Here is a 22,717-nt window from a genome sequence, read left to right as displayed (position 1 = left end):
TAGCATCCCCACCAAACTGCAAATTCGCAGTACTCTAAAAGTTGAGCATAATGGACAATGACCAACAACTAGGTAAGTGGAAAATTTTTTATTTGTAATGGGGAGTGGGGGATCATAGACATGTCTGAGATAGGCACCGGACAGTGCCCACAGAGCGACGAGGAGCCCACGACATCCAGCACCACCACCGCCAGACATGTGCAACACTGGGTCGATCCCTCAAAGCAGCACGCTTGTGGCTAAGGCACGCTCCTGTTTTTTGCAGCGCGAATGAAGCCTAGTAGTCGCCCCTTTTGGGTTTAAAATGAAGTGTGCGATTGCGCAGTAATTGTGCCACACAGTGCAGGTGAATAAAGAGTGATTTAATTGGCTGAACTCAGGTGTGGGAAGGCAAATAAAGGCCATATGGGCACGACGCCCAGAAGAGAAACGCTTGTGCAGCCTACCTGCCTGCGGGCACAACTTCCTCAAGATTTGCATGTTTTACTTCAAGAGAAAACGTAATTTATACTTTTAAACTCCACAAAAGAGGAGATTTTGTTTGCAAATATATCACGTTGTGCGATGTTTCCGCGCGGGGTACTCCATCCGTGTGAGTTCACTTGGGACTGCGGAACTGAGAACTAAACCACATTGTCGTTATTCGAATGTGATGCTCCATACACGTAACAGCACGGAATTTGCCTTTGTTTGCGTATAGCGGAAGCGCTATACGCAAACAAGTGGAACTTGCGATGGAATACGAAGTCTCGAGGCATGGATGGAAATCCAATGCTGATTTTGAATGTATGACTTCTATTATAACATCAACAAAATATTACAAGGTTTATCAGGCTCAACGTATCATCTGCTTTTTATGTATCGTCGTTCGGTTACGCTGGAGCAATGCAAGACAGATAATATCCCCCTTTCTAGCCTTATGGGTACGAGAAAATGGGTAGCTTTTGGCCTATGTTGCACCCTCCAACAAGAAACTTTCTGGGCTTCCAGGTGTAGCCCAGTGCGCAAGCTGTATAAAAACACGCCCCGAAAAAACAAACTCTTCATGAGAAGGCTATGAAAGAAACTCCATTGTGCGGGGAGGAGGTTGCGGAAGGGGTAAGCAGATAATTTAATATAGGCATATCAGAATAATTAATTACAGAATATTCATATTGGGTGCTCTTTTTTTCTCGCTACTCTAACGGGTCCGGCGCGAGACCTCTGTTAATAAAGAAATATCAGCGCTGTTATTACCGTCAAACAATTTGCCGAAAAAGCACGGACAAAAAAGAAATTTAGTTCGCTGAGGACAATCTTCACTGGTCCGAAGTAACTGCAATCCTAACGTATGGAATAAAATTTTTCCTCCTCCCCCTCCTCAAAGACGAAAATTTCGCCCTGCATTCATATATTTCCAACTTTTATTGCTGGATGTATTTTTATTAGCTTTTCAGTTGATTAGACAACCATTTCATAGTTTTTTTTGCAAGAAGAGACGATGATTTTACGCTATCCAAAAGCCGACGAAACATTTCGGACCGCCAAAGGGACAGACAACCGATTTTTGTCGCGTATATGTTCTCTAGCTCATATGAAAGCCAGCGTTTTATATAACCCGGTAACCATAAGCAATTTATAAACAAATTGGTGGAAATAATTTTAATTTCGCAGCAAACTTTCTGAAATCGGAATGGTGGCGGGTTCGTAGCATCGAAACTTGACACTATAATATGTGTCCCTGTCACGTGATCTGCAAACCTAGCAGCTACTGTAACTGCTGAAACGTTTATTCCCTTACTGAAAACCTTTTAACACAAGTATTTGTATAAGTTTAAATTGTATATGTACTTTTAAACATTACTTTGAAAATTTTTAAGACACGCCGCCCGCCGTCGCTGGGTGGCTCTCAGTGTGGCTAACTCAGCCTCCATGCCCAGAATCAATGGCAGCGCTCAGTAAACAGACCCAGTGAAGCAGCTTTGACGATTCTGCCTGACTCAGGGGCATTTGCTCTGCTAAAATATTCTATTTCAGTTTCCAAATACGCCAACGGCACCTTAAAAAAAAAAAAAAAAGGACGCGCCTGGGGAGAATCGAATTCTGACTTCCACAACGTGAAGCCAAATTCTACGTATCGTGCATCCCAACAGATGGCGCCTTCGTGCAAAATAGACTAGTGAATTAAAAAACACATAAAGGAATAAGAAAGCCCGCGATTCAGTTTTTTTAGCTCGGAACAAGTTTTTAAATATCGCTTTTCATTTCGCATACAGACAAAAGTATGTTGCCGTGCTACTGTATGTCATGGTTGCCAGCATTATTTTTGGGAAGACACATATGGCTCGTAGATCTAAAAATTCCGATTTAAAAAGTTCTAGGGTATTATCAGCAAAACCGCTTCTCATTAAGGTGCTTTAAGTGATGCCCTTTCATTTGGGATAGAGAATATATACTCGACAAAAATCGGTTGTCTGTCCCTATCCCTAACGGCATATCGTCCGCCCCATATGTGGATAGGTATTTATGACGGCGATGTAAGCACATGAAATATTAGATGACGAAGAGCAGAACCGCAGGGTGATAAACTACGCTATGTGTTTTGCTGCCCTCGTTGTTAACAAATTTAATGCGAACCCATGTGTATTTACCGTCTGCTAACCAGCTTTTTAACCAGCCTGCAACAAGCTGCTCGTACATCACAGCATCATGTAATCCGCTTGATTAGTGCAAGTTTTTCAAGATGCAGTAAGCACGGCTTCGCATCTGCAGAAAAAAAAAAAAGAGCAGAAGAAGAATCTGCGGCAGAATGCAAAGCTGTGAACACAGGCTTTTTAATCGTGTCAACTTACGGCTCAGCAGCAAAGCAGCAGAATTTTATCAGCGCCCAGTTTTCTTTGGGGGCTTGCCACTACTACAACATTTCATGACTTCATTGCCGTATTTAGTTCATATGCACGCAAATCACGTTATGACACACGTTTTTACGAGGGTGCGTTCACAGGCGCTGTAGCCGGTCGACGCGCCGGGACCGACCCAGAGTTGCGCGGGTCTGCCGCGGCTGGCGCTTCGCTCGCCCGGCAAACATCGTCCGGAGACGATAATTGGGAGAATTAAGATATCTGAGATAACTGGGAAAAGCTGCTTTCAGTGCGGAACCTCATTTAATACAATAGGAAAAGGGCTTCCGCAGGGCAAAAAAAGTAAAAGAAAACCAAACCAAAATAATCCCTCAACACTGGTATCAGTCGACTGATTGCCGGAGCTCCCGCCTATAGGGCACCAATAATTGACTAAGGCAGAAAAGAACAGCCGAGATAATCTTGCCAGGAAACGACAGTCCCTTCCGGTGTAAAACGATTGCAGAAAATGTTAAATTGATTGGCTACTCTCTCCACTATCCCCCCCCCCCCCCCCCTCCTAGCTCTGGTGAAAAGAGCTCCTTATCTGCCCAAGCCTATCAACACTATCACCGCCACGATCAGAGAGGCCACCGGCACCACACACCAGCGGGACCTTTGCTCTTGTTGCAGATAAGCGCGCGCGTCCGCACCTCTCTCGAGCTACTCCTGCACACAAGATGGAGCCAATTTGCGCGAGAGCAAACCGTAATCCGTGCGTTACTGCTCTGTTAACTTCCGGGCTCTAAATTGGGCGGTGAGGGTACCTTAAAACCGCGGAGCAGGCGATAGCTATGACTCAAGCGTCACGTACGTACGTTCCACCGTGGTGCGGCACAGCCGAACCTAAGGCGAGCCGAAAATACTTCTTTACGCGCACACCGTACGACGCCCAAATTTCGTTAGACATACTCCAGGCACGCACTCACGCACACAAAATCGCGGATAAATGCAGACTTTTTCATTTTCAGTTTCGAAGTTACGCCTAAATGACGAAACTGCGAAAACAGAGGACGGACTGGCAACCCCAGTTCTGGCGCATAACGTGAGCGGGCAGGTTTATCCAATGTAGCTAAATGTAAATGCGAGCCATTTGAAAGCGGGCGCGAAATCGGAAACGTCCCACTGACAGCCCATCACCGCTGTCACTACTGCTTTTGGGCTGCGTATGACTGGTGCCTTACAGCCGGTGTCGAGGTTCAATTTGGTACTCTCGACACGATGCACCTTCCCACAAAAGCTAACCCGAAAAAATTGAATGCGCACGCAGCAGGCATGGTACGGTCACACTGCCACGGCCGCTGGATGAAAGGCGCACTGACGTCCTTGCGTGCGCTCCCATCCAGCGGTGGTGACACTGCTTTTGCTAAGTGCCGTTGCACAAACATGCACTGGTTTAAGCATTTACCAACAAGGGGCGGAATTCCGAGTCCCGCTTCAGAAGTGCCCGTTTTCAGAGACCCCCAGAGAGGAACTACTCCAAGTTCGCAAAGAAGCGGAAACCGGAAGTGCCGCATCACCCTGCGTGCGCTTCTGCCGATAAAAATTGACGCCCTTGAACCATACTGAGAATTCCGCCGCCGCTGCCGTCGACCGCGTTAGCGAGAAAGCGGGGTTCACAGGCTACTTACTGCCTGCAGTACAACAGGCTATGCCACCCGTCACAATATCTCGCTGAACTGTTTTAACGAACGAATCTGTAGTCACCGATTCATCAACACGATTCCCGCTCGAAAGGCCAAATTAAGCACCGAAGACCGCTTGCGTTCGGAGCACATTTTCAGTGCAGAGCACTTTAGGGGCTCGCCTCGTCGTCGTAGCTCGCTCGCTGGACCCAAGTAGAACCACACGGCGTTCCGTCGTCGCGGCGTAACCCAGAGGCTTCGAAAGCCCAGCGGTTTATATTGGCGGTGAGATGTTTGAGTGGCGCCCCCTGGATCTGACGTCAGCTTAGGGACCCGCTCCGCTGTCGTCTGCTACATTCGCCGCGCTGCTACACCCGCGCCGCGGTCGTCCGGTTCTGACTGGCAGCAGTGCCTTTGCTAGAAATCGCCCGCTTTGATGCTTTGGTGCTTTAAAAAGCGTGTTTTTAATCAGATTCTGACGGCTCTGAATAATTTCAAGCTTTGTCCCGCACAATTTTACAACACACGAGGAGAGAGAGAACGACTTTCAGAGAGCATCGCTCAGACGTAACTCGCCCTCGTCCTATCTAGCGTATTTGCGAGTTTCAGCGCTCAGAGCTCCTCGATAAGTAATCAAAATGCGTAGGCTTCCCTTAACTATTTCTGAGATGCTCTTATGAAGACTCAAGAGTCTAATGCTACGCATCAAGCAGCGGGTCGCACAGCAGGAAATAAAACGGGTGTTTTCTCTTTCTTTCGTTGTTGTTAGATGAACGTTTTTTTTTTGTTTTTGCTTTTTTCTGTGCCCAACGCATTCATTTTCTGCACCGTCCTAAACGTCCTAGGAGGTTTGGGGATGTTTGCGAGGCTCACAAAGTTCGTGTGAATATTCAATGCGATAAGATCTGTGCTACGTCGCAGATAACGTTGTCCACAGTACTCGAAGGCGGCTTTTGTGCACCTAATTTCTATCCAACCATCGATATCGTAACGAACTCAATCTCAACCCGAAAAGTTCTGACATGATTACGGTGTTGAAAACTTCATATACTTGCTAACTAACGCAATAAATAGTATACATGCCAATTTTCAGTATAACACAATTCGAAGCCAATGAATATGTCCAGACAGCTCTTTACTGTTTTGCAATCCCTTCAGTCGCAAAGAACAAGTCCTGGCCTACTCGGGATGACGTTCGGTGAATTGAAGAATGAATCTTACTCTCTCGTCTTGGACTGAGGAGCCTGCCCACTAACCAGCTCGATTTTACTGTTTTCTCCCCCTCCTGGTCCTCCCCCTCTTCAGTGCAGTTTTACTATAATGCCTGTCTGAATATTGGGATGATATGGTTGTGGCAAATGTACCGAAATATCCCTCCAAATATGAAAAAAACATATTCTTACTGTATGTTTGCCCATAAAAGAGGCCATGGTTTGCCTTACAGGTTACTCGTTTTGCTCAATAAGCCTGCATACTGGTTAGAAGCCAGGTAGAAAACCAGCACGCGCCTATACACACAGCAGGTTATTTGGAAATCAACCTACATTATTTGTGCCCCATAGTGCATGTCGGCACACTTTCATGCCGTGACAACGTAAAGTGATTGATACAATAGTTTCGAGTGTTAGACAAGGTTGCCAAATCTGTTTTACCTTACATGCGATTAGCTGGAATCGTAATGCCTTCTGCCAAAACCGACAGCCCCGAAGGCCTGGAATTTGTTGTGGTCTTCCATTTTCGCTGTTGTCAAAGGTAACAGCCTGCGGCTGTTACCTTTGTTCGAAAGACTGCTGAACACAGAGGCTGACGCCTAGCTCCGCCTCTTCGCGCTCCGCACAGGACCAGCTTCGCAGCAATGCATGGGCGACGCCGGCAATGTTTTTTTTCCGGAGCGGTATCAAAAACTATACTTAAAATCACAGCCTTGAGCTAGTTTACGCTATTTTAAGTCTTTTGTTACGAAAAAAAAGTTCCGCATTCGCGAGATCTGCTGCGGACAAGCACAAAATCTCAACCGCGCGCAAAGAAACATCATAGAGAGCGAGCCCGAGTGAAGCAGACGACAAATGCGAGAATCCCTAAGCCGACGTCACGGAGGCACGCTCCGCAGCGCCGCCCGTGGTCGCGCTCACCGCCAATAGTCATAAGCGTTTGAAACTCGTGAACCGCTGGCGCCTGTCATACATCTCCCCGATGTTTAGCGCACAGAAAACTGCAGGTGGATTTGAGACAAAGTATACGTAATTAACCGGCAGCGCCCGCGTTCATTTAGTTAAAAACGCTCTTTGGGTTGTTTTTTACGGTAGTAAGCGAGAGAAAAAAAAAAAAAAAAAAAAAAAAAGGTGGCAGTGCAACGCCGGCACGTACGGGAGGAAAAGCGAGTGCAGAAAGAACGAAACTCCCGCTGGCGCAGTTTCAGGCAGGGGGCGCGCGGGCACTGCGAAGGTGGGAAATTTGACTTTCATTGGGTGGTAGCAGTGAGCGGATAACGGCGGTACAGCCCATTATGGCGAATCACTGCTCTGCGCTTCCGACAGCTTTTCACATTGAGTGGAACGGCGTTATTTTTTTTTTTAAGTTTCCTCTACTGATAAATTGCATCCAGGGAGGAGAGGCACCGCATCTGGAAGAATCCCTCAGTACTCTTCGCATAGCAGCTGAGGAGGAGGAGGAGGAGGAGGAGAGGAGACAGGCCATACTCATGTTGTGGTTGTCCTTCTTCTGACGGTCCTTCTGCAGGGCGCGGATGTCGTTCTCGAGCAGCTCCTCCTCCTTGACCAGGGCGAGGTCCGGAGGACACGACGAGGCCCCCTGGGCCCCGCCCCCCTTGGACCCCGGCCACACTTCCTCGAAGTCCACCAGCGAGCTGGGAACAGTCGCGTGGCCCGCCCCATGCCCGGCGCCGATGCTGCTCAGGAAGTCCTCGCCGTCGAAGTGCGAGATGTCGTCGAAGGCGTCCTCGAACTGCACAGGACACAAGAACATTTCCGCTTGTACGAGAGAAAGTCGACGAAGTCGACGGCATATCGTCGGGTCAGGTAGCATAATAAACGTGACGTGCGGGTCAGTGACCAAGTAAAAAAAAAGCGTTTTGGGAGAACTGCGGGGTCATAAAAGGTCACCAGCCACAAACCTCGTCCATGAGGACCCCCACACGCACGGCAAGACATTAGCTCCGCAACAGAGCCCCGCTGAAGCCGTAATTTGCACGCAGTTATTCCGAGGACCAAGCATGTCGTTTTAACACCAACAATTTGTTATTCATGCTATCTTACTGCGCGTTATCGTTCTGTGCTGTTCACGGCGTGCCGCTCTCTGAAGGCGTACTCTAAGGGATACTAAACGAACATCGGATGACTTTCGTTTGCACCTCACTACACTCAGCTATTCCTCTAAATTATAACCGCCTGCATTCACATTGCAAGCACGAAGTCATTTGCGCACCCGCCAACCTGTGGGTTTTGACACTCGTAAATTTCCCGCGACAAGCCAACAGGTGCGCGGTAAATTATTTTGTAAGCTGCACAATATAATAAAATTTGCTGGGCGAGCTGCAGTCATCCGCAATCAAGTCTCGGATCGGCTGTTCGCACTCAGAGGCCTGTCCTGACAGGGCGCTTCTTGTATGTTTCTAACGCGCAGAGTTGTGCTGTCTTCGTCGCCGTTACAAGCCCGCCCCTGCCGCTCCAAGGCTATCAGATAACACACCAGAGACAGGAAAAAAAAAAAAAAAAAAACGTATCAGAAAGGACACAGATTGGGCGGGCGGGAAAAGATCCTCTAGCGCTTCCCATATGTTCGTTATTAAAAGATACAGATTTGGCGGACTATTCGCCCCTTGCGAAAGGTGTACAAATGGTGCAATGTGTATAAATAGAAACGGGACATGATGGTAGTTGCACTTATTTTCGATAGCGCTTATACGCCCACGTTGCTTGTTTACGAAAGCCGGCGTATATATTTTAAACATGCAGAAGAAAAAAACATGAGCCATTACAATCTATGAAGGTGGATGACCAGGGAAGCCTTTTAGCCCCCAACATACAGGTGACACTTTTATGCCAATGGGAATATATATTATTGCAAATAATAAAAATAAAGGTGACACAAAATTTAGGCGAAAGGCATGAGGAAATTTTATTTCTCTTAATTGCTAACAGCGGCCATCTCAGGAAAGACACATATATCCAAGCGCACACTTTTATTTTGACCCCACTAATCGTGAAAATTGTACCTATTAATCGCTAATCCATTCCAAATGCATATATAAGTGATGAGACGTTTATAAGCTCGGGGCCAAAGTCGTCCAAGTGATGAGATGCGTAAGCTTGGGGTACAGACCATGTCTGGAATGGCGTGCGACTTTGTTGGTGAGTTACGCACACCGGGACATTCGTTATCCAACGTCTCGCGCTTCAAAGACCCGTAGTTGGAGCTTCGGGAGTTCTCGTTCCCGGAAACGAAAAACGCACGGCACTTCAGCCATATAAGCTGCGCTTAAAATGCACGGAACCCATCCATAGGCAGCTTCGCCGCAGAACACTGATGATTGACGCGCGGCCATTCATGCGTTTCTACAGGACACGTGCGGTTTAGTGGCGGCAGTTCGTGTTTGGATTATACCCGGTGAAAGAAACCAGGAGATGCACGTCTGGCGCGTAAATTGGTACCTCGATTCACCGTTCTAGCTGGGGGACCCAGAATTTCCCTGGAGTGCCGTAAGGTGGCGCAAGCCGCGCATCTTGGCACTGACACTTGGGCAGGACGACGTTCTTTCGGACTTCAGCGGAGGCATGTCAGACATGTACATAATACTTTTCGAAGCGATAAGTGCAGAATTCAAGCTACTGCGCAGATAATGAGAGCGCAAGGAGGCTGTAAGTAAGATAATCGGCAGCATGCAGAGCGCCCTTGCACGACGCAATCGCTATAGTTAGGGGCGCGGTTTTTGTAGCCGGGAGAAGGCAATACAAACACGAAAACTACATGTACTATTATGAGCAATATGAAAGGGAACACAGGAACGCGTGGCAAACAGCCTCGAAACAGACTCAGAGCGATACGCGGATGGCGCTGTGAAAACCAAGGGGGGAAAGGAGGGCGCCCTTCCACTAACTCCTGGCACTCCCACCGCGCTGGCATTTCTACAAAGCAGCAGCTACGTCAGTTCGCCACTAATATGGTGTCGTCCGATAGCCGATAAGACGCACGGCGGGAATGGGGACAGTTGTTAGAACAGCGTCCCCCTTTCCACTTTGTTTCCGACGGCGGCCGCTGCGTATCACTCATAGCTGGGTCTGAGGGTGTTTTCTACGCGTTCCTGTGTTCCCTATCATATTGCTCATAATAGTACAAGTACACACACGCATTAATTTTATAGATTAGTACACACGGCCGGTTCACGATGTTTCGACGTCGGTTAATTCAATTTTAATACTTCCTTCAAAAAATTTCAGAGGCCCCCATTCGGGTTTAAGGGTATGAATTTGTTTCCCCAGCTATTCCGACCACGATTTTACGTAAAGTTCTCTCCCGCTAGGTAACATAAGGACAGAGAGTTTTAGCATAGCGTTACCGTGTTTACGTTACCGTTTGCCGTGTTAGCGGGAGTCGACTGCGCATGCGCGAGAGTTACCGTGAACGGTAACTTACCGGCACAGGCTTTACCGTCGCCAGCGAGCTTCCTGAGCAGACGAAGTGTACCGTCGCGTATTGATTACAGCAAATGGCACTTGATGCTTGGTACAGCCGATGAAAGTAATTTTACTTGATGCCGTTTATTACGTGTTTCTTGTCAAATAATGCTCAGGAAAGCGACAAACGACCAGTTTTCTCAGATGGGCGAGCAAAATGGCCGCCCCTACTCGTGCTAAGCCTTGCCCGCCTAAATAGTTCAGATGAGTTTCTGAGCTCGCAAAGTGCTTTTAGGCCTCCAAAATTGTGCTGGGCAAGGTAGTGTAGGTTATTGTTATTGAGCAATTACTACGACATATCTTACTCATTTCTTGCCTAAATATTTAGTACGGGGCAAATTCTAGTTAACCTTGATCCTAACTGTACTCAGTAGATGGCGCCACCAACACGTTTTCTTTTTAAAGCTCAACAGGTGATGCATACAGTATTCTCAAAACTACAGTTAGTGTGAATGCTTCACCCGAAAAGCGAAATATTCAAGTTAATTTAAACGAATGCACATATATATGAGCAACAAAATTATGCGTGATTTGCTTTGAGACTAATTCATCAGACGTCGCTACCTGCGCCACGGCGACCGGGATACGCAAACCGCGAACGGAGCGCTAAAACATGTCCTACCGTTTTCAGCGGTAACCAGAAACTCCGGCTTCCGGTAACACGGTAACGATATGCTAAACCTGCCTAATACAGAGTCCTAGCACGTCTTTACCGTGTTAGCGTTACAGTTTACCGGCTTTGCGGGGGTCGACTGCGCACGCGCGACGAGTTCCCGTGAACTAACTTTCCGGCACAGCCTTTACCGCCGCCACCGCGCTCCCCGAGCAGACGAAGTGTACCCGCTCGTCTTGCGCTCGGCGCTTGCTGCTTGGTACAGCAGATAAAAGTAATCTCAGTTAATGTTGTTAATTACATTTTTCTCGTTAAATGATGCTCAGGAATACGACAAACTTTTTTTTTTCGGATGGGCGAGCAAATTGGCTGCCCCCTCCTCACCCGCATCAAATAGTTCAGATAGGTTTCTGAGCTCGCAAAGCGCTTTTACGTCTCCAAAATTGTGCTGGGCAAGGCAGTGTAGGTTATTAGGTTATTGAGTAATTATTTCAACATATTTTACCCATTTCATGCCGAAATATTTAACGCGGACGTAAATTCTAGTTTACCCTGATTCCTACTGTACTCATTCGATGGCGAGCCCACACTTTGCGTGCTCACAAACATATCTGAACCATTTGAGGCGGGCGAGGCTTAGCACGCGTAGGGGTGGCCATTTTGCTCGCCCATCTCAGAAAAAAAACAGCCTTGTTGTGCTCCTGAGCATCATATAACAAGAAAAGCGAGAATTTCTTTTATCGGCTGTACCAAGCATCAAGTGCCGAGCGCACTGCATTTGCCTGTAATCAATACGCGAGGGTACACTTAGTCTGCTTAGGAAGCTCGCTGGCGACGGTAAAGCCCGTGCCGGTAAGCTAGCGTTCGCGGTAACTCTGGCGCATGCGCAGCCGACTCCGGCAAACACGGAAGACGGTAACGCAAACACGGTAACGCTATGCTAAAACTATCTCGAAAAAATGGAGGCGACGCACAGTGTTTCAAGCAAAAACAGGCACATCTAGCCATGCTGTTCCAGTGGATTCCCTGAAGGCTACAACAGCACGTGTTACCACTATACGCTGCACCAGCTGCACACGGCAGCTGTGTACCCGATCCCCCCCCCTCGCACATTTCCACTGCAGCGGGGAACAGGTACAACCCACAGCCTGCAGCTGCAAGACAACCTTCCTCACAGCGCTGCGAAAGTGGGGCGCGTATCGGTGGTGGCATGTGGGCCACGAGGGGCATTAAAAGAGCATCGCCGGCATTCCAGCTGGAGAACTCATTTATGGCCGCCCCTCTCGCGATCTCATTGTTGTACCGACTTTATGGGCCCCGATGCCATTCCTCGGCGTCTCTCGTTACTCTTGTACACCTGGGAGAACCTAAGGCTACGACGCCTTGCGCTAATCTCGAGAAAGAGTAATAAAAGATAAGAGCCATACGAGGCTTAAGAGCAGAGTGTACGACCGAGTAACCTTGTTCGCAGTAAGGGCGGCACTTGTAAAACCAGAGGTGACCGCAGGACGTTGCATCTTACACTGGGAGGGAGGACCCTTCAATGAAATTCCTCACTCTGAAATACCGTTGCTGTTGAAATACACGAAAAAGGCTAATCTTGACCTTGCTATAGAGGCGGCGTACTTGCACCGATCCGTCTGGAGCTTGGGCCTCCACGCATGCTTACAAGATTGCTGAAGGTTCATTTACCTCACACGCTGGCCACGTACGTCGTCGATGAAACGGATGATGATGATGAGGATGATTGGATTTTTACGGCGCAAGGCCGAATATGCGCAAAGAGCGCAATTGTCGACGAAAGTGTCGAACCAGTGTGACATACTGTCTGCAAGGGCAAGCGTGTCGTATTGGTGGCCGGAAGACACTCGCTATATGCCACGTTCTGATCTGCAAAACCTGCACGCATTTTGGAATTAACGACGGCATTTCGGAGGTCTGCGAAGGTCACTGCTAGCACACGCGCGGAAACGTTATTTGAGGACATCTGTGGTGTTCGCCTGCATGCCTGGCTCAAGCCTAAGGCGCAAAATAATTTCACAAAACACGAAACGGAGTGCTTCGCCATGCGCTTGTTCCTCAAGGTGCAATATCTTGCGCACACTCTACAAAATCTTGCATCTGCTTTCTTATTGTTGCTCTGTCGATTGATTGCACAGAAGAAACATTCTGCGCCTTTAAAAGCCCCGCTCGAAATTGTTGAAGCAAACACCGAGGAAGGCTTTCGATTAACTTCGATAATGGGCGACGTGTAATAGCACGCGTTTTCATACCGTGACCCATACTCTCACGACAGCAGCTTATGGGAGTGCGAAACACACGTGCGGGAAACGACGCGTTTTCCCTCTCCGGAAGCCGGTAAGGCAGCGGTGAGAAAAATTTGCACCATCTTCCCGCGAGGGGAACCATGGGGTAGATGCAACGCATCGGGGGTTGCCGTTGCGTTTCCGTTATGTTAGCGATGTCAGCGTGTGGATTGCTGTTGTTGTGTATCCTATTTACGCAGCATGTTCACCCCCGATGCGTCGCACCTACCCCATGGTTCCCCTCGCTGGAAGATGGTGTAAATTTTTAACCGAGCGCAAGCTGCGCGCTAACGCACAGCTGGCACGGCGACGGGAGCGAGCGCAGCCGAGCGCAAGCTGCGCGCTGACCGCGCTGACGCACAGATGGCGCTGCGGTGAGAGCGGCGGAGCACGCAGCTGCGGCGGCGAGGAGAATGGGGGACGGATGCGGACTACGCCGCGGCAACGCGGGACAAGGAGAGTTAAAGAGATGCGTTGCATCTAAAACGCGTGAAAGCAGCAGGACCGGCTTTGGAGAGGGGAAAGAAAAACGTGTGCCGAAACGCGTCGTTCTCCGGACATGTGTTTCGCACTCTAGAAAGCTGGTGCACCGTCTGAACCGCCAAACACGCGACGTGGTAGCGGACAAGAGACGTACGCTAGAGTAGAACACATGAGCGGAAAAGCATGCGTTCTCGCACGCGTCTCCGCGCCGAGAACCGGTTTGGCTGCCGAATGACCAGTCGCATCAGCCGCATCGCCCTCTCCCGCACGCATCCAACCTGCTAGATATTTGACGCGCCACGTCGGAAACCGGACTGCTCGGCAGCTTCGCCGGGCATATATGCAACGGTTTATGGGAAGCGCTCCGATGCACTGGTGCATACATAAACGTTACGGCTGCTGGCTCATTACGTCTAGCGATATAAACATTCACGCCATCGGCAAGCTAAATACATATATGCTGAGAGAAACAAACTCAAATTTTCTCAAATTATCACAGTAGCCGGTTGAGCGTAAAAAAAGCAGTATAAGTTCGGATGAACCAATCACAATACTTGATTCAAGTGACGTGTTTGGCCCGACACTGCTGTCGGGGTCCTGCTCCCGAATGCAAAAGAAAACGGCCGCCCGACATGGCCTCGCGTGTCGGTCCGACAAGTCGGATCCGACATGCTGGATCCGACTTGCCGGACGTAGAAAACCCGCTTTAAGTCTCGTGTTTCAGACAAAGGGGGCGGGGTAACCGACTCGACTGTGCGGCAAGTATTATTTCCCGAGAAATCCGAAGTTGCACGCGAGGAGGCAATTAGCGCTCGTTAGGTGCAGCTATTCGTCATGTCCGCACACGCAGGGGTGTGCGCATATGAGCGATTTCGGTAAAACACCCCCGTGTACGCCCGGCCATGGAAATCACTCCCCCGGTCAATTGACTAGCGGCCAGCCGATAAGGAGGGGCCATTGTGAGCCGCCGGCCGGCACACACCGAGATAGGAACGTGAGACAATGAGGTCGTTGGTCGAGATAACGGGACCCGTGCATTCGAACGCACGTTACGCCCCGAGTGATAGGTTGAGGGAGGACTTGCGTCACGCACGCTGCCCCCCTCGCTATCGCGATCCACTTGAGGAGCCTGTTGCTGGCCGAAAACTGCGCGCATGTGGCGTAAGATGGGAGGCAGCGGAAATCGGGCATCCGCCTCCATGGCGTGGGCGATAGGCAAGGGAAAGTGAAAACACGATTAAACTGGCAGCGAGATCGATAAGCCGCGGCAGCCTGATGAGCCGGAGGGTTTCACCTCAGCCATAGAGTTTCATACTAATATATACTAGAGGGAAATCTGGCGCCACTGTCTAGGGGAGCCACGCTTCAGCGAGCGTGCCGTCATGTACCGGGCGGGTACGTTCCACTTGTCCTTGGCATGGCTCACGAACAGTCCAAAAAGTTGGCTTTGGCTGCAAAAATGCAACAATATTACTGCAGAAGATTAATCGAATTTGTTTTGTTATTATAAAATTAAAGCTCCAGAAAGACATGTCAGGGATTATTTAGAAGCTTTATGGAAGATATGGAAGATAAACAAAAAACAATGGTACCCCTTTTGACTTCAAGACGAAAAAGAAGCCATATGGCTAACCAAGCCAAGGACGCGAGGAACGTGGCTAGCTGCAATGGCGCCGCCCACGGCGGCCCGCGAATGCAGCGCCAGATTTCCCTCTAGTATATATTAGTATGAAACTCTATGACCTCAGCCACTCCTGTTATGACAAGTCCCGCAAATTTAAATTTCGGCGCACATACCAACGAGGCCAGGAGCGAAAATGGCAAACAAAACCGGTGGGAAGATGTAGATACGCCCCCGCTTCGCTTGCGTCGTCCTGAGAGTTTCTCGTATAGCGTGCGAGTTCGGGAAACAGTGCAATCGATTTCCATACCATATTTTCGCGCGTATAACCCGCCCCTGCATATAATCCGCACCCAAACTTTCAAAAGCCCGCCGGAAAAAAAAAAAAAAAAACGTGTATTGCCCGCACATTTCATACAGGAAAGGCTGCACCAAAGCTACTGCTCAAGCAACACATCACATACTATGTAAACAGAAAAAGCGTAAAGTTCAGTTGATAGAGGTTCGTCCTTGTTTTTTCTTCCTTGCCCTTGTACGTTTTGCGCAATCGCCGCCACGGAAGGCTTAGTCAGTGTTACAGCATAGGAGCTTTACGGCACAACGCGCATTGCCGTAAAGCTGCACTAAAGAAAAGACACCGCGTATTATCCACACCCCTATTTTGCCACTGAAATTTTCGCATTTGCTGAGCACGAGGACGCGGGTTCGATTCCCGGCCGCGGCGGCCGCTTTTCTGATGGAGGCGAAAAGCAAAAACACTCGTGCGTAGAAGATTTCGGCGCACATTAAAGATCCCCAGGAGGTCGAAATTAATCCCGAGCCCTCCACTATACGGCGCGCCTAGGCGCGCCGTATAGTGGAGGGCTCGGGATTAATTTCGAGCTCATCGCCTGGGTCGCGTTGGCGCGTTAAACCCCACAATCAATCAGTGATCGAAATTTTCGCATTCTTGGTGCGGGTTATACACGCGAAAATACGGTACATTTTTCTTCACATCGAAGCTCAAGTGCCCAGCTTATATGTACTCTTGTGCCGCGTCGCTGTTTCAACACAGGACCGTTTTGCGGTAGAACGAAAAGGGTGTAATGATTGCACGACAACTACGAGACTAACTCCAGAGATAAAATGATAAAACGCCCACTGGCCCGCGGCGAACAGCGAAGCCGAACAACGAAACCGATACAACAGCTATCATGCTTAGACAGGAGGCATGCGTTTCATTAAGGGCGCTCTGAAGGCTGGAAATACTCGCCCCAATCAATCTGCCCTCCAGTAAGGAAGCCAAGCCAAATCGGAAATCAGGCGCAGGTGCCCGATTAGCTGCCGGATGTCAGGTGGGCTAGGCGAACTCATCTTTCGCTGAAATAAGCCGGACGCCGCACCACGATCCCCCAATGCCTTCCAGGAGTGCTTTCGTTCAATCCGCGCGCGAATGTTCTGAGGAATTTTAGAGCACTCGTTACGGCAGCACCGCGTGCTTGCGCGGAGTGTACAGCACAAGGACAGGGAGAGAAGGAAATTAAGGGCGGGGCACCAGCCAATCCTCCACCCTCGCCCTAAAACAAGCCCCACATGACAGTTCCATGATCGTGGATTTCATTCGCCGGCGATCCCCACGGGGGGCGAACGTGACGGGCAAAAGGCGTATAGGAACCATCCCGGTAAGATGAACGAATTTTGAGCACCTGGGGATTTTTAACGAACATACGGGCGTTCTTGCTTTTCGCCGACACGCGCCACATAATAACTGTGTGAGTTGCGCATATTAGAGCTAGATCATCCAGAAATTTAATTCACTCACGAAAACTGTAGGAGACACATTACTAGCGCCAAATTAGAAACGCTTCTCAGCTCAGCAAGGACACCTGAAGAGCTAGCGGTCCGTCTCCATTTGGTCAATTCCCAAGGTATCATTTCTAAAGCAGCACTGACACGAAATTTGTAAAGCTAACTACGTAAAAATCTTCCTTTGCACTATATGCAAATACCCCCTCACAAGTATAAACCATAACCGTTCAGTAGAACCTACTTTAAATCAATTTTAATCCTTGCGCGCACGAGAAAGCTAAACCGCGCCATCGAGCAAGCTCATGACGTCATCTGCGCTTCGACCCAAACGGCCGACGTAGGGCTCCCGTCACGTATCGACGCGGCCGCGGTGTTGTTGGCGCGCGCTTTTCCGCGCTGTCCATCACACGTCACAGTTTCTGGGACTGACGTCACGTGCGACTACGCGCCCAGACCAGCATCGGATGTCGTGCGACGAGAAGTGACGTCAAATGCGCCTTCCCGTCATGGCGGCTGCCTCGGTGTTCGCTTCACCGAAACCAAAACTGCCACGAATAAATGGAGCTTTAAGTAATTATTTATTCTGCGTTCGACAATCTAATGTGCCATTCAATGATTAGTGGGCTCGTAGGCACCTATAGCCACGAAAAAAAAGCGTAACACGAAAATTACGTGTCAGTACTGCTATAAAAATTGTCAAGGAAGCATGAATGGCTACAGATTTGAGGAAGGAAAACCACGTAAGGTAGGAAGCGTCTCAAACTTTGGCCCCAAAATTTACCTAAGGAAGACGAGCCGCTCTTGAGGAATCCTTGCTGAGGTAAGGAGTGTTCTAAATTCTTTTAACCCGCCTTGATCATGTTCGTGAGTAGTGAAAGACCTTGTAACGGCGCGCCACACTGCAAGTACAGACAGGCACTCACACGACGATAAAGGCAAAGCGAGAACACACCCAGTATTGTGAAGAAAGAATCGCGAGTGTTAACTTTGGCCTGGAACAGCCTTTACCTGGAACAGCAGGAATTACCAGCAAATTACCTGGAACAGCAGACGACAGACAATCCGAAATCACATTAAAAAATATTCAACGTTTACTGGTATTGGTAACTACGAATCCCCTAATACTTTAAGATTAGTTTCAAATCTTACGTAAATATTTGCCATGCTGAGCTAGCGACGAAAAGAGTTTCTTTTTTTTGTCTACCGCAGCATTTGGCTCCCGCATCGCGCGTTTCGTTCTGCATACTCCAGGTGGCGCCGCCGTTCCCGGCTGGTCCAAGATGGCCGCTACGCTCCCACACATAGGGCTGCTCCCGTAGTTGAAAATCGTTTTTATTGATATTCTAAATACGCCGGCAAGTGACGTCCTTGTTGTTGGAGTTAAACAAAACGAGCCCCGAAATACGACCTTCGTGCAAAGTTTGATCGCTAACGGAGAAGCGGAGAACCTCTGCAAACAGTTTTTAGCGTTTCACACGACTGCAAGGTTCGTACTATACTTATGTAAGGTAAGCTCTGGATGTAAGCATCATGTTTCCCCGTATACCTTTTCTACCCGCAGGCCCGTCGTTTGTCTGTTGGGAACCAGCAATATACTCGCTGACATCCTACCTCACACCTCCTGCGGCACTAAGGAAGGCTTTCGGATCGCATCCACGGACCTTAGGCTTGAAACCCACTGCCGCTATCGGCGGAAACTCGAAACTCCACAAGCGCGGTCGGGCAGCATCCTCAAGAGAGCAGGCGCCACCAGGGCGGCCACTCATCGCCACCTGTGCACTTAATACCGTCTGCGAATAAGCGACGCCAAGACAACGGAATAAAAACAGCAGGAGAGGGGCCGCGAGAGAGATAGAACAACTTTATTGTGTGCCCGGTATGAGGTAGTGGGAAAAGGAAGAGGTTGGAGACCCTCCTCTGTCATCTTCCCCCTTTTAGGCGGCAGCCAGGAGTCATTGGACCCCGTCAGCGTCTTCGAAATTCAGCCTCGCAATGAAAGCAGAGATCCGTACGGCGGTTCTGCGTCTCGTCCCCCGCCATGCTTACTTCCCTCTAGAAACATGATTCTTCCTGGGCCAATAAATCCACCGAGTACGCACAACTGACGATGCCCGTTCTTAAACGGCTGTATGGGCGTGACCGTACCTGATGCTTCATCACGCACTCACAAAAACGGCAGTTTATTATAAAGGTTCCTGCCGGTTATTCCCCTCGCAGTGTTTACCAACTGCCAAGAGATTGGCACCCAGCACAACGGACTGTTTGAACTACCAAACCACACCGCAAAATGATTTACATTTTTAAGGAGCGCTTTTACTGTCACAACACCCTTACACCTTACACCCCGCACAACACCCTTACACTCCTTAAGAGGGACTCACCTCATCACATTCCTCTGGGACTTATTACCGACTGACCCACTGGCTTCAAAAGCATTGTGTACCGATAAGAAATGTTCTAAAAATTCATAGAAATGTTGCCAACGGCCTATAGTTTGCTTCTTTTAAACATATGGCCCATCTTTACACAGATAAAAAAGTAAACAAGGGACGCATTTTGGTTTATACAGTTTTCACAAGATGGCGCTACCTGAATACCAAGTAAGAGGTATTTATTTCAGTACAGCAGTCACGTATTTCTAAAATAAGCAAACTGGGCGGTTCTGAACATTGATATGTATTTGTAAAGCTTTTCGTATTGGTGCACGATAGTTTTTATGTCCGTGAGTCATGAAGTCCAGGAATGTTAACAGGCGAGTACCCCTTAAAGGGTTACACAACACACTGCAAAAGGGTGTTTTCTTGAGTTTTTTTTCAGGCTGTAAGGGTGTTATAGACGGTGAAAACTCCCCTTCTAGGGTGTAAATCATTTTACTGAGCAGTACTACAGACGACGCGAGATCCTTCTCTGCTACCCACTGAGCACCACGATGCGCCCTCCTCGCGTCTGGAATAAACTGCAATTGTACCTCGTTATAACGAACACTGATATAGCGAATTATCGGCTATAGCGAACTAAATACGAGCTCTGGTTGGCCACGCTTTGTTTCAATGACACCAATTCTATTATAACGAAACTGAAACCGTGAGAGCCGTGCGCGATATCGGATATGACGAAGAAATATTGGCCAGTAGGTCAAAAAGCAGCTTGGAAAAACCCCGGCGTTCGAAACTGCAGAAGTAAAAAGAGCCCTTTCATTCGCGGACGCTGCCCACACGCAATACATTTGCTTCTTTACATCACAAAAAATGACCTTGAGAAAAATCTGTGGAACAACTCCACCCTTTGGAAGTGGTAAAATTTAGTGTCCCGCAATAATAATCAGAGATTTACAAAAAAAAATGCCATTTTGATTTGATTTTTGATTTGATTGTGGGGTTTAACGCGCCGACGCAACGCAGGCGATGAGGCGCGCCGTAGTGGAGGGCTCCGGATTAATTTTGACCACCTCGGGATCTTTATCGTGCGCCGAAATCTCGTACACACGGGCGTTTTTGCTTTTCGCCTCCATCAGAAAAGCGGCCGCCGCGGCCGGGAATCGAACCCGCGACCTCGTGCTCAGCAGCGCAACGCCTTAGCCACTGAGCCACCGCGGCGGGTAAAAATGCCATTTTGAACGTTTTCGAGCTCTGCAACTGCTTTCACAGTCTCGGATAGCGAGGAACATACTTAATACCTCCTGCCACTGCCATCCCCTAAATGTCTGTTCATCAACAAAGGGGGGGGGGGGGGGGGGGTGAGGTCTGACTTTTCCGGCCATCACACATGTAAAAATAAAATATTCCACCAAAGCTTAGGAGCTAGATGCACCATGTTCTCAAATTCACATTCAGAGTACTGCTTATCGGTGCTCCTTTTTATGTCATTCTGGGTTGTCAGCACCGTTCATTTTCGAAATGTAGTGGGACATAGCTACGGTGGGACACAAGAGATGTGCAAAATGAATAGCAGGACAAGGCAATGCAGGATGCATCTAACATGGGAAGAGGACCTATGTTAATTTCCCCTCGTGCGATGCGGGGATTTCATTCTGTACGAGCCCTTGCATAAAGCAGCCTGCCTGTACTCCCTAGCTGGCTTGAAATCGTAAAACCATGCTTTTGATGGGGAGCGTGCAGGGCCACGATGATAAGCCATGAAAAGCAGGTCACATATCCGGGCCTCTGCTTTATTGCCCTCAAGGGTTTTCAAGGACCTGTAGACCTGTACGAGCCCTGACACACACACACACACACACACACACATTATATATATATATATATATATATATATATATATATAACGCGTATGAATAAAGTACAATGGGGCCGGTAAAAATGTAAGGGTAACGAACGAACATGTATTAACGTTTCGGCTTGGGGCAAGCCTTCTGAAGGCTTGCCCCAAGCCGAAACGTTAATACATGTTCGTTCGTTACCCTTCAGTCTTCTCTTTTACTGTATGTGTGTGTATATATATATCGGGTGTTTCACCTAACTTTAGCCAGAGTTTAAAAATATTTCGATGCACTCTAAGACGACGCAAGCAAATGCATGTTGCTACCTTTTCAATGTAGTTTCTCACGCTATTTGTAGTATGTTGCCTAATTAGGTAATTAGTCAATTTTAATTAGCCAACTTTCGAACCAACGAAGCCAGGCAAAAACTCCCAATTAGAAAATTGCAGAGCGGTATTCAAAACCTCAGAAAAAACACTTTCTGTCGTTATATCCATTAGGTATCACTGTTTTTCAGCGTATTGAAGTTGCCCACGAAATACAAAAAATAAAAAATACCACGTGACGTGGGTTACCTTGTTTATAGTGGCTTCGAAGATTAAAATATTTCGTGTTTGTGTAGACAATTTTTTTTTGCGGCAGCCATATTGGCGATTGGTCTGGGCTTATTTTTAACTGTACTATCGCCACCCGCCGCGGTGGCTCAGTGGCTAAGGCGTTGCGCTGCTGAGCACGAGGTCGCGGGTTCGATTCCCGGCCGCGGCGGCCGCTTTTCTGATGGAGGCGAAAAGCAAAAACGCCCGTGTGTAGGAGATTTCGGCGCACGATAAAGATCCCCAGGTGGTCAAAATTAATCCGGAGCCCTCCACTACGGCGCGCCTCATCGCCTGCGTTGCGTCGGCGCGTTAAACCCCACAATCAATCAACTGTACTATCGCAACGGATACTGGATATAACGAAATAAATTAGTGTCCCCACACTACTACTTTATAACGACGTTCGACTGCATCAATTTTTCCGGGCAGGCGGGTCAACGTCCTGGTGCGGCTAAGGGCGACGCAGCATAACGAACGATTCGTGAACACAGAAGGCGCTACCAAGGTGAGCTGCGCCATTACGGCGACAATGCGGGCGATTGAAGCGCCACAGCGGCAGTTTCCAGCGTGCCAAAGTACGCATGCGCAGTGCGCGCGCAGTCCAACCCTGTCGTCACCGGCGGGTCATAACGGGGGCAGAGCGGGGACCAAGAGAACGCGCGCACATTGCATGAATGCATGAACGGTGGATGAGATGCGGCCGAAACGACAGCAAAGAGAAAACGGGGCCGACCTCCCCATTCGGCGCGCGTGTTTTTCCAGCTGTACAATGCAGTGCATGCGCGGGCCTGTGCAATTTTTCCACTCGGTCGACACAAGAACAGAGTGGATGTGAACGAATTGACTCGCAGCGATGAGCGGACCGTCCTACTCCGGAACCACCGCCGCAAAAATGAG

General features: G+C 48.8%; 1 protein-coding gene across 1 annotated transcript in view; it reads right to left on the bottom strand.

Annotated features, from left to right (window-relative positions):
- Positions 1–22,717, bottom strand: part of Mitf (transcription factor Mitf) — a 143,810-nt gene that overhangs the window by 22,387 nt on the left and 98,706 nt on the right. Inside the window, exon 4 of the mRNA XM_077685539.1 lies at positions 7,204–7,468. Within this exon, the coding sequence (XP_077541665.1) occupies positions 7,204–7,468 (265 nt within the window). The remainder of the gene's footprint in view (positions 1–7,203; positions 7,469–22,717) is intronic.

This window comes from Haemaphysalis longicornis, unplaced genomic scaffold (assembly GCF_048455015.1).
Source record: "Haemaphysalis longicornis isolate Haplotype H1 unplaced genomic scaffold, Haemaphysalis longicornis Haplotype H1 scaffold_9, whole genome shotgun sequence".
NCBI classification, from domain to species: domain Eukaryota; kingdom Metazoa; phylum Arthropoda; class Arachnida; order Ixodida; family Ixodidae; genus Haemaphysalis; species Haemaphysalis longicornis.
Note: the sequence above shows the minus strand (reverse complement) of the source record. Positions and strands in the feature narration are given on the sequence as shown.